This window comes from Phyllostomus hastatus, unplaced genomic scaffold (genome assembly GCF_019186645.2).
Source record: "Phyllostomus hastatus isolate PE091 unplaced genomic scaffold, TTU_PhHast_1.1 phas_contig_34, whole genome shotgun sequence".
In the NCBI taxonomy this organism is placed as follows: Eukaryota; Metazoa; Chordata; class Mammalia; order Chiroptera; family Phyllostomidae; genus Phyllostomus; species Phyllostomus hastatus.
Window position 1 is genome coordinate 15960876 of NW_025333857.1, and position 12223 is coordinate 15973098.

Consider the following 12223-nt stretch of genomic DNA (forward strand, 5'->3'; position numbering starts at 1 on the left):
GGGACAGTCAATAATGCTTTCTTTATGGAATGTATACTCTTAAGGTGAATGGAAACAGAAGGAGATTGGAGAGTCTGTTATATCACAGGGTGGTCTTATTTTTAAACTCTGTAGAAGTTTCCTTCTCTTGAGTGGCTCTGGGTCAATAAAGTGACTTTAAGATTCTGTGAACCAGATTGGTGTCCAGCTCCTCTATGTCACTTCAGCACTCTGGTATATACAGGGTGGGGCAAAAGTAGGTTTACAGTTGTGAGTGGGAGAAACAGAGTTAGTAAGGCCATTGTAAAAATTAAAACATGTGTGTCTTTTTCCATATGAACAACTGTAAACCTGCTTTTGCCCCACTCTGTATATAGTGGAAATGAAGCAGTTTATTACAAATAACACACCTTTAAAAATACACGCCTTTTGCCCTGACTGATGTGGTTCAGGAAGTGGGGTGTCCTTCCACAAAATAAAAGGTCCTGGTTAGAGGTTTGATTCCCAGTCAGGGCACATGCCCTGGTTGCAGGCCAGGCCCTCCGTTGGGGTAACAGGCAACCAAACAATGTTTCTCTCACACATCCATGTTTCTTTCTCACCATTCCCCCCTCTCTAAAAATAAATAAATAAATAAATGAATAAATAAAATCTTAAAACAAAAACAAAATACATGCCCTTTAATTCAATAATTTATTCTCTGGAAATAACAAGGCAAAAGTGCATAAAGGGGTTTGTCACAGTATTATTTGTAGTCACAAAACACTGGGAGCAACCTCCCTGCTCCAAAATGAGTATCTGGTAACAAATCATATTATATTACTTCCATTCAGTAGAATGTTGTGCAGACAGTAACTACAATAAAACAACTCTACTAATTGAGAAGAAAAGATTCAGGATAAATTCAGGTTATCATGAAGGAAACCAGAATATGTCATCCCAAAATATGCCTCTTTGACATAAAAATTATTTTGAGCTGAAGGCAATTGAGAAGTAGTAAATGGCAGAAAAGCTCTCCCTTTTCTGCATGAAGGCAGGATATAAATTCTCATACTGGAAACACACACCGATTAGCCCATAGAATCTGCAAACAAACCTTATTAAAGTAATCCTTGTCTTCCTACCTATTTCACTGTTTACTGCCCCGTGCCCAACTCCTTGTCTTGCCAGTTATTCACCAGTTTATTTATACCTTTCTCTAAAACGTATAAAAGTTTCCTGCTCTGTTCACTTCTTTGGGTCTTTACTCTTGTGAAGGCTCCCATGTACATGTTAAAATTCAACAAAATTTATATGCTTTCCTCTTGTTAATTTGTGTTTGTCACTTTACTTTTCAGACCCAGCCAGGGACCCTAAGAGGGTCAAGGGAAACTATTTTCTCTTCTATAATATTTCATTTTAATAAAATATAAAAACATGTATAGATTTACTTGGGAATGATCTGGAAGGATATATACAAGATACAATGCTGTCTTTCAATGGAGAGCCATGGGGATTGATTTCAGTTAATTTCTTTTTTTGTTTATAAGTTTATTGGTGCTGTATGTCTGGAATGCTCACCATGTAACCAAATAGATTTTTGTTACTTGGTTTTCCAAATTGCTAAGAAATGGAGGTGAGAGGTACCAAATAATTGAGGGCTTGTGTTGTGTGTTTAAATTTATGTGGACTTTTCCTGTATGACAAAGAAATGAAAACCTCACTCTGCCTTTTTTTTTTTTTATCAACAGGCCTTTTCGAGCAGATATGGCAACAAGCAGCCGGCACCTGGCCTCACTTGATACAAAGCAGGACTCTGAGCAGTGCAGACCATCCAGTGTGAGCAGGTCAGAAAGCGCGCAGGGACCTTCCTGGGGGCCTAGTTTAACCCCTCGGAGACCTCTAATGGTGACGTTAGGACAGGGCTCTGTGTTGCATTGACTGGAGGGAAGGGAAGAGGCCCAGGCAGGTAGACTGCCCAATTTACGTGCCAGGGAAGACTAAGGGACTCAGTGAATAGGTGTCCTGTTACATGAAAGCAGAAAGAAAACTAAATTCAACTTTAAGGGCACAGTTCCTTTTGTTTTTATCTTAAAATCTTTTAACATTTAATTTTTAAATAAAATAATATAACCACATTGCCAAGCATCAGGGTAAATGGAGGAAAGGAGAAAGAAACTAATTATGGCCACTTTAACACAGACTGTTAGAATTTTGGTGTATCTCATTCCAGTCTTTTTCCTTCGCATGTGTTTCTTGAGATGGATATAACTGCAGAGTTTTTGGTCAACATTGTATCATGATTATTATTTTTATATGCTTCTTATAAGCTTAGCTTAAACATTCATTTAAAAATTTTTCATTGTAGAAAATTCAGGAAATATAGAAAAATCACAGAATAAAATATGTATTACTATCACCATAACTATCATAACAATTTTTTAGGTGTATATTCTCTTTTCCCCTTAAATATATAGATATTATTTTTTTTTGCTTAATTTGGATCATATTAAATATACTATTTAGTAACCTGTTTTTTAAAACTTAGTAAATCATGAAAATTTTTTCTTTCCATTAGCTAGTTTTTATAATATCACACTTAATTGCTAAGTACTGTTCCTTTCTTGCCTACTCTGGAATTAAATTAACCAGGTGTTTCTTTTTAAACATGTAGGTTATTCCTTTATTAGTTATTAAGGCAACTCTGTTAAAGCTGTTTTTTAGTACCATGAGAAAATGCTTTTCATCTATCCTTCAGGTTTATTAAGCTTTAAAGTATACAGCAGATCTATATCATTTTTGATTTTGCACTTAAAATTTTAGCTATGTATGAGTATGTTCATAATATTCATGGACTTGGCAGTTCATGACATAAAGGAGTGCAGTAATATGAGGAGTGAGGAGTGGAGAAGAACTTGAATATAACTTCTAAGTATCTTAAAGCGTTTATTTTTCACATTACTATTTTATACCATGTGTCCCTGTGCATGGAAAGCTGAGCTTTCTTCAGAAATATGTGTCCCTCTTTCAGAGTTACCCTTGAACTTACCTGACAGTTTCCTAGGTAACTACTACATGAGCATTTGGAATGTGAAGTTTGAAAGCTGTAATAAAATAGGTAAAAAAATATTGAAAGCAGTAATAAATAAAGAGAGCTGTGAGCTGGCTAGACTGGAAATCTTCAGCATATATGTAGTTTTTGAATCATGGACCACAAATACTATTTCCAAGAGAGAGCGAAACAAATGAGAGTGAAGGAAGGAACCTTTGGGAACAGTCGTGGAAAGGATAGCCAAGAGAGTGAGAGTTCCAGCAAGTGCTGCTGAGACGTGTGTGAGAGAAGAACGGCATGGTGGTTGCAGGGTGAGCAAGGGTTTGGGGGAGGGGGTGAATTCTAGAATTTGGTCAGTAGAGCCAGGTATTGCAGAGGCCTGTGTGCATATACGTTGAAAAGTACCCTTTGCAGTTGCAGTTAGGTAGATATCAAAGACCTTTAGTTCAGAGGGTTTCAAGCAAGTTGGGGCAGGAGCCAGGCTGTGGTGGAGTGGCTGAAGAGGAATGGGAGGTGGGGAAGTAGGAGAGTGAGTATCAACTCCTTTTTAAAGCTCTTGCCTATGAAGAAAAGAGGCAGGAGAAGTTGTGTGATAAAAGAGAAAACAACAGTGAAGGACCATTACCTTTTTTTACTGGTTTAACATTAAATAGAAATAAGTAAGATTTATGTGTGTTTCTGAGTTGAAAAGGGGTTAGAGAAGAAGAGGTTAAAGATACACAAAGGGAGGTTTGGTCAGAGTGGCAGCGTAGGTAAACGCTATGCTTGCATTATCCCTCATAAGAATTGCAGCTAAATTATAGAACCACCACCCTGAAGGACCATCTGAAGACTAATGAACACAACTCATATACCATATTGTGCTGTGTATAATGTGCACCCACGTTTTTTGCCCAAACTTTAAGTAAAAAAATCTTTTGTTTTCTTTTTTATTTCATTTATTTATTTATATTTAGATGCTTGTTTTTTGTATTATAAAGGAATTTTAGCATTTATTTTTGAGCATATTGTACAAGAAATTTTATGTAACAAATGATTACAAAACAAAAGAACAGGTACAAGGTACAAGAAATTTTATATACTGGTAACAAATTCATGATATTTACGCATCATAGAAGGTCAAGAACTCTTTGTCACTGTCAATATCAGAATTGGTGTCTTCTTTAATTTCTACATTTCCAGTGTCTTCTGAAGAGTCACTTTCTTCCTCCCGGTAAATTTCGTCTTCAGTTCTATCCATAGCATTACTAATGCTGCATTTTTTTAGATGATTTCACAACCACTTCCTCCTGACACTGTTCTACTATCTTAGGGTCCAACCACAAACCTGGGTGATGGGTGCTTTCTTGATTCTGCCTGTAGGTCTTGAATCATTACCAGCTGACCGCATCCACGACATCCACTCTTTCTTCATTAGGGCCTTAAAGGGCTTGTTTACTGACACACCAAGAGGTCGCAGTTGGCTGGTTGGCCCACCAGGTGTCACAGCAGGTTGGGTTTTCAAGTCTATGGCAGTTTTGCACTTCATTTTGCCCATGAAGCATGGGCTTGGAAGTGATCAGAAACAAGCAAAGATGGTTTTTTAAGTAACCCTCCAGGCCTTCATGACCAGACTTTGTAAAGCAGATTTTCATGCCTTCTGTATCCATCCTTTTTTGTGCACATGGACAGTAACTCCACCTGTAATCTTTTCTTTCGGAAACACTTTTCTTTTAAAGATGATCTTAGGTGATTGCTTTGTCCCACCTGCCCAAGAGGCTTGAACTGTGTTTTCTCATGACCACTAGTTTTAACAGCCACAGTCCTTTCTCCTTTGACATCCACAGTTCTGTTGGATGGCACATCAAATGTGAGTGGGACCTCATCTGTATTGGCGATTTGGGAAAGCTCAAGGTTGTAAGTCTTTTGAAGATTGATAACGTAAGAATGAAATTCCAAAACTTGATTCTCATAGGCTGCTGGAAGTTTTTGGGCAAGCTTCATTCATGTCCTCATGCTCAAACCTTCTCTCTTCAGAAAGTTAGGTGTCCCTGAGAAATCATCGATGTTTTTTTCTTCTGCAATCCTTTTACCTTTTTCTTGTATCATCTTGGTCAAAGAAGAGATCCCAGTCTGACACTGTTCCAGAATCCAGGTCGTCACCTCTTCCACCTTCAGCCACTTTGGAGGTGTCCCTTGTGTTTTCTTCTGCTTGGCATCTGAAGAAGCTTTTCTTCCTGTTGCCTCTACAACCTGCTGACACTCTCTGTGGGAGGAGGTCCAAAGGGTCTCTTGGCAGCTCTGTTGCCATGCTTCTTAGCATATTTAATAACTTTTAGCTTAAAGCTTGCAGTGTATGAAGACCATTTTGACATTTTCCAAGGGATTTTCTGATAATTTCTCCCACCTAAAGTGTACAAAGAGAAATGTCACACTATTCACCCCGTGGTAATAAAGTCAGCATCACCTATCTTAGCAAGTGCATAGCAATCAGCATCACCTATCTTATCAATGGATAACAATCAGCATCATTTGTATTACTCTGTGGGTAACAATATATTATTGCTCTTGTTTCCATTTCATTGAATCGTTGGCTGAAACTGCTTTCCTTGCAAGTTTGCTGTAAGTTCAACAAAACCGGTTTTCGTATTCCAGGGTATTATTTTGTATATGGAAATTGTTATTGCTTTCCAGAGTTATACTTTTAATGCAGAAGCATAAATAAAAGAATTAAAAACATTTATATAGATATGGAATTGGCACTACCCATGTATAATGCACATTCTTATTTTTCCCTCAAATATTTGGGGAAAATGTGTGCATTATACACAGTAAAATGCAGTAATTCAGGATATAAAGGAGAAGCCATGTTGAGACTGGTAGGAGATGTGGATGCAAAAACAGGCCGCTTCTAACCCAAGATGTGGTGGTTAAGAATCAGCAGGGATATCTTGTCAGTGGAGGTTCCCACTGAAGAGTGAGGGGTTTCAGACCCACATTGGGCTCCCCAGCCTGGACCACCAGTGCTGAGGAGTCCCCACAACATCTTGCTGTGAAAATTACCAGGGATCCTGTCCATCCTATTAAAAGGAAAGGTTGCTGGGGTCCCAGGCATTCCACTTAAAGGGCCTGTGCATGGACTTACTTGCTGATGGACTCACTCGCTCTAGCTTTAGCACTAGGGCAGCAGCTTGGAAAGCATCAAGGACTGAAAAGACAGCTTTCTCCCAGACAGAAGTGTTGGAAAATAGCTAAAGCAATCTTGAGAAAGAAGAACATATTTGGAGTTATCATGCTACCTGATATCAAGCTATACTACAAGGCTCAAGTAATCAAACCAGCATGGTATTTGCATAAAAACAGATATATAAATCAAGGGAACAAAATGGAGAATCCAGAAATAAATCCATGCCTATATGGTCGATGAATCTATGACAAAGGAAGGAAGAATATACAGTGGGGTAGAGATAGTTTCTTCAATAAATGCTGTTGGGAAAACCAGACAGGTTCATGAAAAAAAAATGAAGTGACTACTTCTTACACCATATACAAGAATAAACTAAAATGGATAAAATACTTAAATGTAAGTCCGGAAAACCACAATATTCTTACAAGAAAACAGGCAGTAATTTCTGACATTGCTTTTAGTAATATTTTTGGGGGGTACGTCTCCTATGGCAAGGGAAACAGAAGGGAAAATAAACAAATGAGACTACATCAAACTAAAAAGTTTTTCTTTTGGTATATTTTATTGACTATGCTATTACAGATTTTTCCCTTCTTTGCCTCCCTCTGCCTGGTACACCGCCTTCCCTCCAGCAATCCCCCTGCTTAGTTAATGTCTATGGGCCGTGCATATACGTTCTTTGGCTTCTCCATTTCCTATGCTATTCTTAACATGTTGCTGTCTGTTTTGTACCTGCCAGTTATGCTTCTTAATCCCTGAATCTTCCTCTGCCTCCCCCACCTCCCCACATTCCTCCTTCCCTCTCTCAACTGATAACCCTCCAAATGATCTCCATATCTATGATTCTGCTTCTGTTCTGGTTGTTTGCTTAGTTTGTTTTTGTTTTTTAGATTTACTTGTGGATAGTTGTCATTTGTTGTCCTTTTTAATTTTCATAGTTTTGATCTTCTTTTTCTTAAATAAGTCCCTTTAACATTTCATGTAATAATGGCTTGGTGATGAATTCCTTCAGCTTTATCTTGTCTGGGAAGCATTTTATCTGCCCTTCCATTGTAAATGATAGCTTTGCTGGACAGAGTAATCTAGGTTGTAGGTCCTTGTTTTTCATGACTTTGAATACTTCTTGCCAGTCCCTTCTTGCCTGCAAGGTCTCTTTTGAGAAGTCAGCTGACAGTCGTATGGGAAGTCCTTTGTAGGTAACTCTCTACTTTTCTCTTGCTGCTTTTAACATTCTCTCTTTATCTTTAACCTTTGGCATTTTCATTATGTTTGCTTGGTGTAGTCCTCCTTGGGTTCAACTTGTTTGGACTCTCTGCTTTCTGGACTTAAATGTCTATTTCCTTCACCAAACTAGGGAAGTTTTCTTTCATTATTTTTTCAAAGAAATTTTCAGTTTTTTACTTTTTCTCTTCTCCTTCTGACATCCCCATGATTCAGATGTTGGTACATTTTAAGTTATCCCAGAGGTTCCTAAGCCTCTCCTCATTTTTTCAATTCTTGTTTCTTCTTTCTTTTCTGATTGAATGTTAATTTTGTTAATTTCTTCCTTTTGTTCCAAATCATTGCTTTGAATTCTGGCTTCCTTCACTTCCCTGTTGGTTCCCTGTTTATCTTCCTTTATTTCTCTTGGTGTAGCCTTCACTTCTTCCTTTATTTTGTGGTTGTACTCTATGAGTTCTTTGAGTGTCCTGATCACTAATGTTTTGAACTCTGCATCTGATAGGTTGGCTATTTCTGTTTTGTTTAGTGCTTTTTCTGGGGTTTTGTTCTGTTCTTTCATTTGGGCCATATTTCTTTGTCTCCTCAATTTTGGTGGCCTCTCTGTGTTCGTTTCTATGTATTACGTAGAGCTGCTTTTACTCCCTGTCTTAGCATAATCTATGTAGAAAAGGTACCTGTAAATTGTGTGGGGCACAGCCTCACACAATAAGGGCACAGCCTTAGGTAATTGTCAGGGTGGGGTAATCCACTTCACTGCTTTGTGGTTCTTTGTGGGTCGTAGGATGGGGGTGGGGCTGGGGTGGGGTGGGGCTCAGAGAGGGGATAATGCCACTGCCTGGCTTCTGGAGGCCTGCCTGGCACTTGCCTGTTTCTGGTCACCTCACCCACCTCCTGTACATGATTGGTGCCCTTCCAGCTGCTGCTGTGGGGTTTGTGAATGTTCTGAGCCCAAGAGGGCCCTTTAAAAGACAAAAATGAAGCAGTTTCTTCCACTGCCCCAACACCCACCAGACTTTACAGCTGGAGGTAATGGGAGTTTATATTCTGGTGCTGGAACCCTGGGCTGTATGGTCTGGCCTGGGGCTGGGATTGCTTGCTCCCAAGATACCACTCCTGATTTTTATCCACCACATGTGAATGTTGGACTGTGAGTTCCACTGCTGCTGCTGTCTCCCCGCACCATACCTCCTTTACACCCTGTCTCTGTGACTATGTTCCTCCTACCCGTTTGGATGAATGTGGCTTCTTTAAATCCTTGGCTGTCAGATTTCCATCCACCTCAATTTTCTGACAGTATTGGGTTTTATTTGTTTTTGAGATCTGGTTGTAATTCTTTCTATGGTTGTGAGAAGGAGGTGAAGCATGTCTCCCTATGCCTCTATCTTGACAGGAAGTCAAACTAAAAAGTTTTTGCACAACAAAGGAAACCATCAACAAATGGAAAAGACAACCTACTAAATGGGAGAAGATACTCACCAATGATACATCCAATAGGATTAATATCCAAAATAAATAAGGAACTTATACACTTAACAGCAAACAGACAAACAATCCAATTTAAAAATAGGCAGAGGGCTTGAATAGACACTTTTCCAAAGAGGACATAACAGATAGCTGATAGACATATGAAAAGATGATCAATGTCCTAATCATCAGAGAAATACAAATGAAAACCATAATGAGATGTTACATCACACCTGACAGACTGACTATCATCAGTGAATCAACAAAAATGTGTTAGTGAGGATGTGGAGGAAAGGGAACCCTTTTGCACTGTTGGTTGGAATGCAGATTGGTGCAGCTACTGGGGAAAACAGTATAAAATTCATCAAGAAATTAAAAATAGAACTACCATATGACCCAGCAACCCCACTTATGGGTATTTATCAAATGAAATCCAAAGCACTAATTCTAAAAGATATATGCTTCCTGTGTTCACTGCAGCATTATTTATAATAGCCCAGATAGGGAAGCAATCCATCAAAAATGATTGGATAAAGAAGTGGGCATATATGCAATGGAATATTACTTGGCCATAAAAGAAATCTTACCATTTATGACAACATGGATGGGCCTAGAGGATATTACACTAAGTGAAATAAGTCACGCAGAGAAAGACAAATACTATATGATTTTGCTTATATGTGAAATATAAAAACCAAAATTAACAAACAAAATAGAAACAGACTCAAGTACAGAGAACACACTATAGTTGCCAGAGGGGAGGAGAGTTGGGGGATGGATGAATAAGGTGAAGGGATTAAGAGGTGCAAACTGGCAGTTACAAAATAGTCATGAGGATATAAAATACAGCCTAGGGAATGTAGTCAATAATAATGAAATAAGTATGTATGGTATCAGGTGGATACTAGACTAGGGGATCACTTCATACATTATATAAATGTCTAACCACCATTGTGCTTGTATACGTGAATGCCATAGATAATATTGAATGGCAACTTTAATTGAAAAATAAACAAACAGATATATAAATGAATAAATGGAGGGAAATGTAAGAAATTATTTAGAGGCATAGTCAAGTATATAGTATTAGCAATTGCAGATTTCATAGCCTTTTTCCTTTAAAATATTAAATAATAAAATTCCTACTCTACCGTTTAATCAACAGGTCTTCTAGTGCTTTTGTAGAAACAAGCAATTGTGAAGGTATGCTGGAACATCCTAAAAGGACATCTGTAAAGTGGAACAAATCTTCAGATTTGGACAAGTATGTGGGTAGTTAGACGGCACACAACAAAACAGCATCCTGCCTTATGTATCACTCCTCCAGTGACTCCTCACTCCACAGATAGCCTGTGTCCTTACTCCTCAGCACGAAGTTGTGAGGCAGTCGAAAGGTTGTTTTGTTCACTATTTAACAAAGAAGAAATACTGGATATCAAATGACACACCCAAGGTGCATAGCCAGGCAGTAGCTGAATTACAGCTTAGTGTTCTGTCTTCTAATTTCCAGGCCAGTACACCTTCCATGAACCCCTTTGCCTCCCTGGTTTTAATCCCTCTGATTTATTGAATGTTAACAGTGTTTTGACAAGCACAGTTTTCTTTTGTTTTTCAACTTGAAAGAGCCAGGAGGGAATTTTCCTATAGAAGGATCCCGATGCCTTGCAACAATGATATTCTTTGAGTTTGAGTTTATTACTAGTGTTTTTACAGGGCAGCACAGCACAAACTGCAGCCATTTGTAGGTTTTGTGCTTATCACTTCAAATCTGTTGACACATTAGTTGATGGAGCAGCAGTGTTAAGGTCACTTTTAGAAAAATGAGGAAAGAGTTTCCACTTTGGCTCAGAGCTTTCCCCTCACTCCCTCCTTGTAACACATCTCTTTATTATTTGAGAGATATGTCTTCAAATATGATTTTTTTCCATGGGAAATGTTATAATGGCACAGTTACCCACTTTAAAAATCTCTGGGATACTGTGTATTTTGTCTTCTTGATCTACTTGAGAAAGTCATTAAAAGCAGGAAGCAGAACAGAGGTCTGGGATCTCAGGATTAATGGAATGGAGAGCAGACCTTTTCTAGACTTTTTAATCCTTCACTTACCAAGCCTGGATTGACAGTTCAGCATGGCACTGACCATTGGTAGCTTTAGTTACCAATGAAGGTTGGGGAAATCCCAGAGTTATGCAAGGAGTTCTGGTCTCTCAGGAGGCTGAGTTCCAGAGACTGTTTAGTGAGATAAGGTTTTCAAATGGCTGAATCATTAAGGCTATGACCAAATTTTGACTAGGAGCTTGTGAGAGAAGAGGGGACTCTTTCTCTTTGCTTGGTTATTAAAGAATGAAGGATAGAGGGAGTTATTGTTTAATGGGTATAGGGCTTCAGTTAGCAAGATGAAAGAGTTCTAGAGATTGGTTGCACAACAGTGTAAATATAATTAATGCTGTTGAACTACACACTTAAAATGGTTAAGCTGGTAAATTTTATGTTATGTGTATCCTACCACAATTAAAGAAAAATAGAAAAAAGAATGTCCAAATGTTATTATAGAGTTCAACCTAGCTTTCTTTGACCTTCTTTGCCTTAGAAGGGTGCTGGATATATTTTCCATGCAGTTAAGACAGCTATACCATCCCTTCTTGGAAAGATCCCTCCTAGTTAAAGAAGGAAGACAGTGGACTGAGCTCAGAGGAGCTGAGGTTAGAGTGGTAGTCACCACTCTTTGCCAAATGGAAGTCATTTCAAAATAAGTTAATTTTATTAGAGACTTATTGGGCAATGCTAAATTATTACCATATCAATGGGATATTAAAGAGCAGTTCATTGTAATGGTTCAATATAATTTACTAACAAATCAGGATAGGTGGGAAAGGCATTAAAACATGGGTAATTTAAATGAATTTGATGTATCACATTCTGGTTTTGTAGACCAAGTGTTGCTTATGAACGACTGATAAAAACTCCACCCTTTCTGTTAACAGATTACTAAAACAGACACGACGGGAGGCACTGAGGCACCAGGGAGGTGCCTCTGAGTCGGAGCTCTGCTTCCTGTCTGGGTCTGAAGGACGAGATAATTCACAGGAGGAGAGATTAGTCACTTTTGTTCTTTTCAAAAATTTACCTCATTCATTTCTTTCATTATTAGAAGCATTTTTACCTTGTGCTATCTTTTGTGCTCCTCATAACAGCAATGTTAATACTTGTTGAGTAGGTATTGTCATGTCCTCATATTCTTTTTACAGTTGAGGAACAGACTTAGAGAGGTCAAGTGGCTTGTCTACAGGTCTCACCATCTAAGACATCCCACAAAACATTGTGAACTTATTGGGTTCTTCCTCTCCTTGGGTCATTAATGA

At 38.4% G+C, this 12223-nt stretch overlaps 1 protein-coding gene across 1 annotated transcript in view; it reads left to right on the forward strand.

The window, feature by feature from the left end:
• Nucleotides 1–12223, forward strand: part of TTC39B (tetratricopeptide repeat domain 39B) — a 146506-nt gene that overhangs the window by 78457 nt on the left and 55826 nt on the right. Inside the window, exons 3-4 of the mRNA XM_045840566.1 lie at nucleotides 1710–1805; nucleotides 10027–10125. Coding sequence (XP_045696522.1) covers nucleotides 1710–1805; nucleotides 10027–10125 — 195 coding nt within the window. The remainder of the gene's footprint in view (nucleotides 1–1709; nucleotides 1806–10026; nucleotides 10126–12223) is intronic.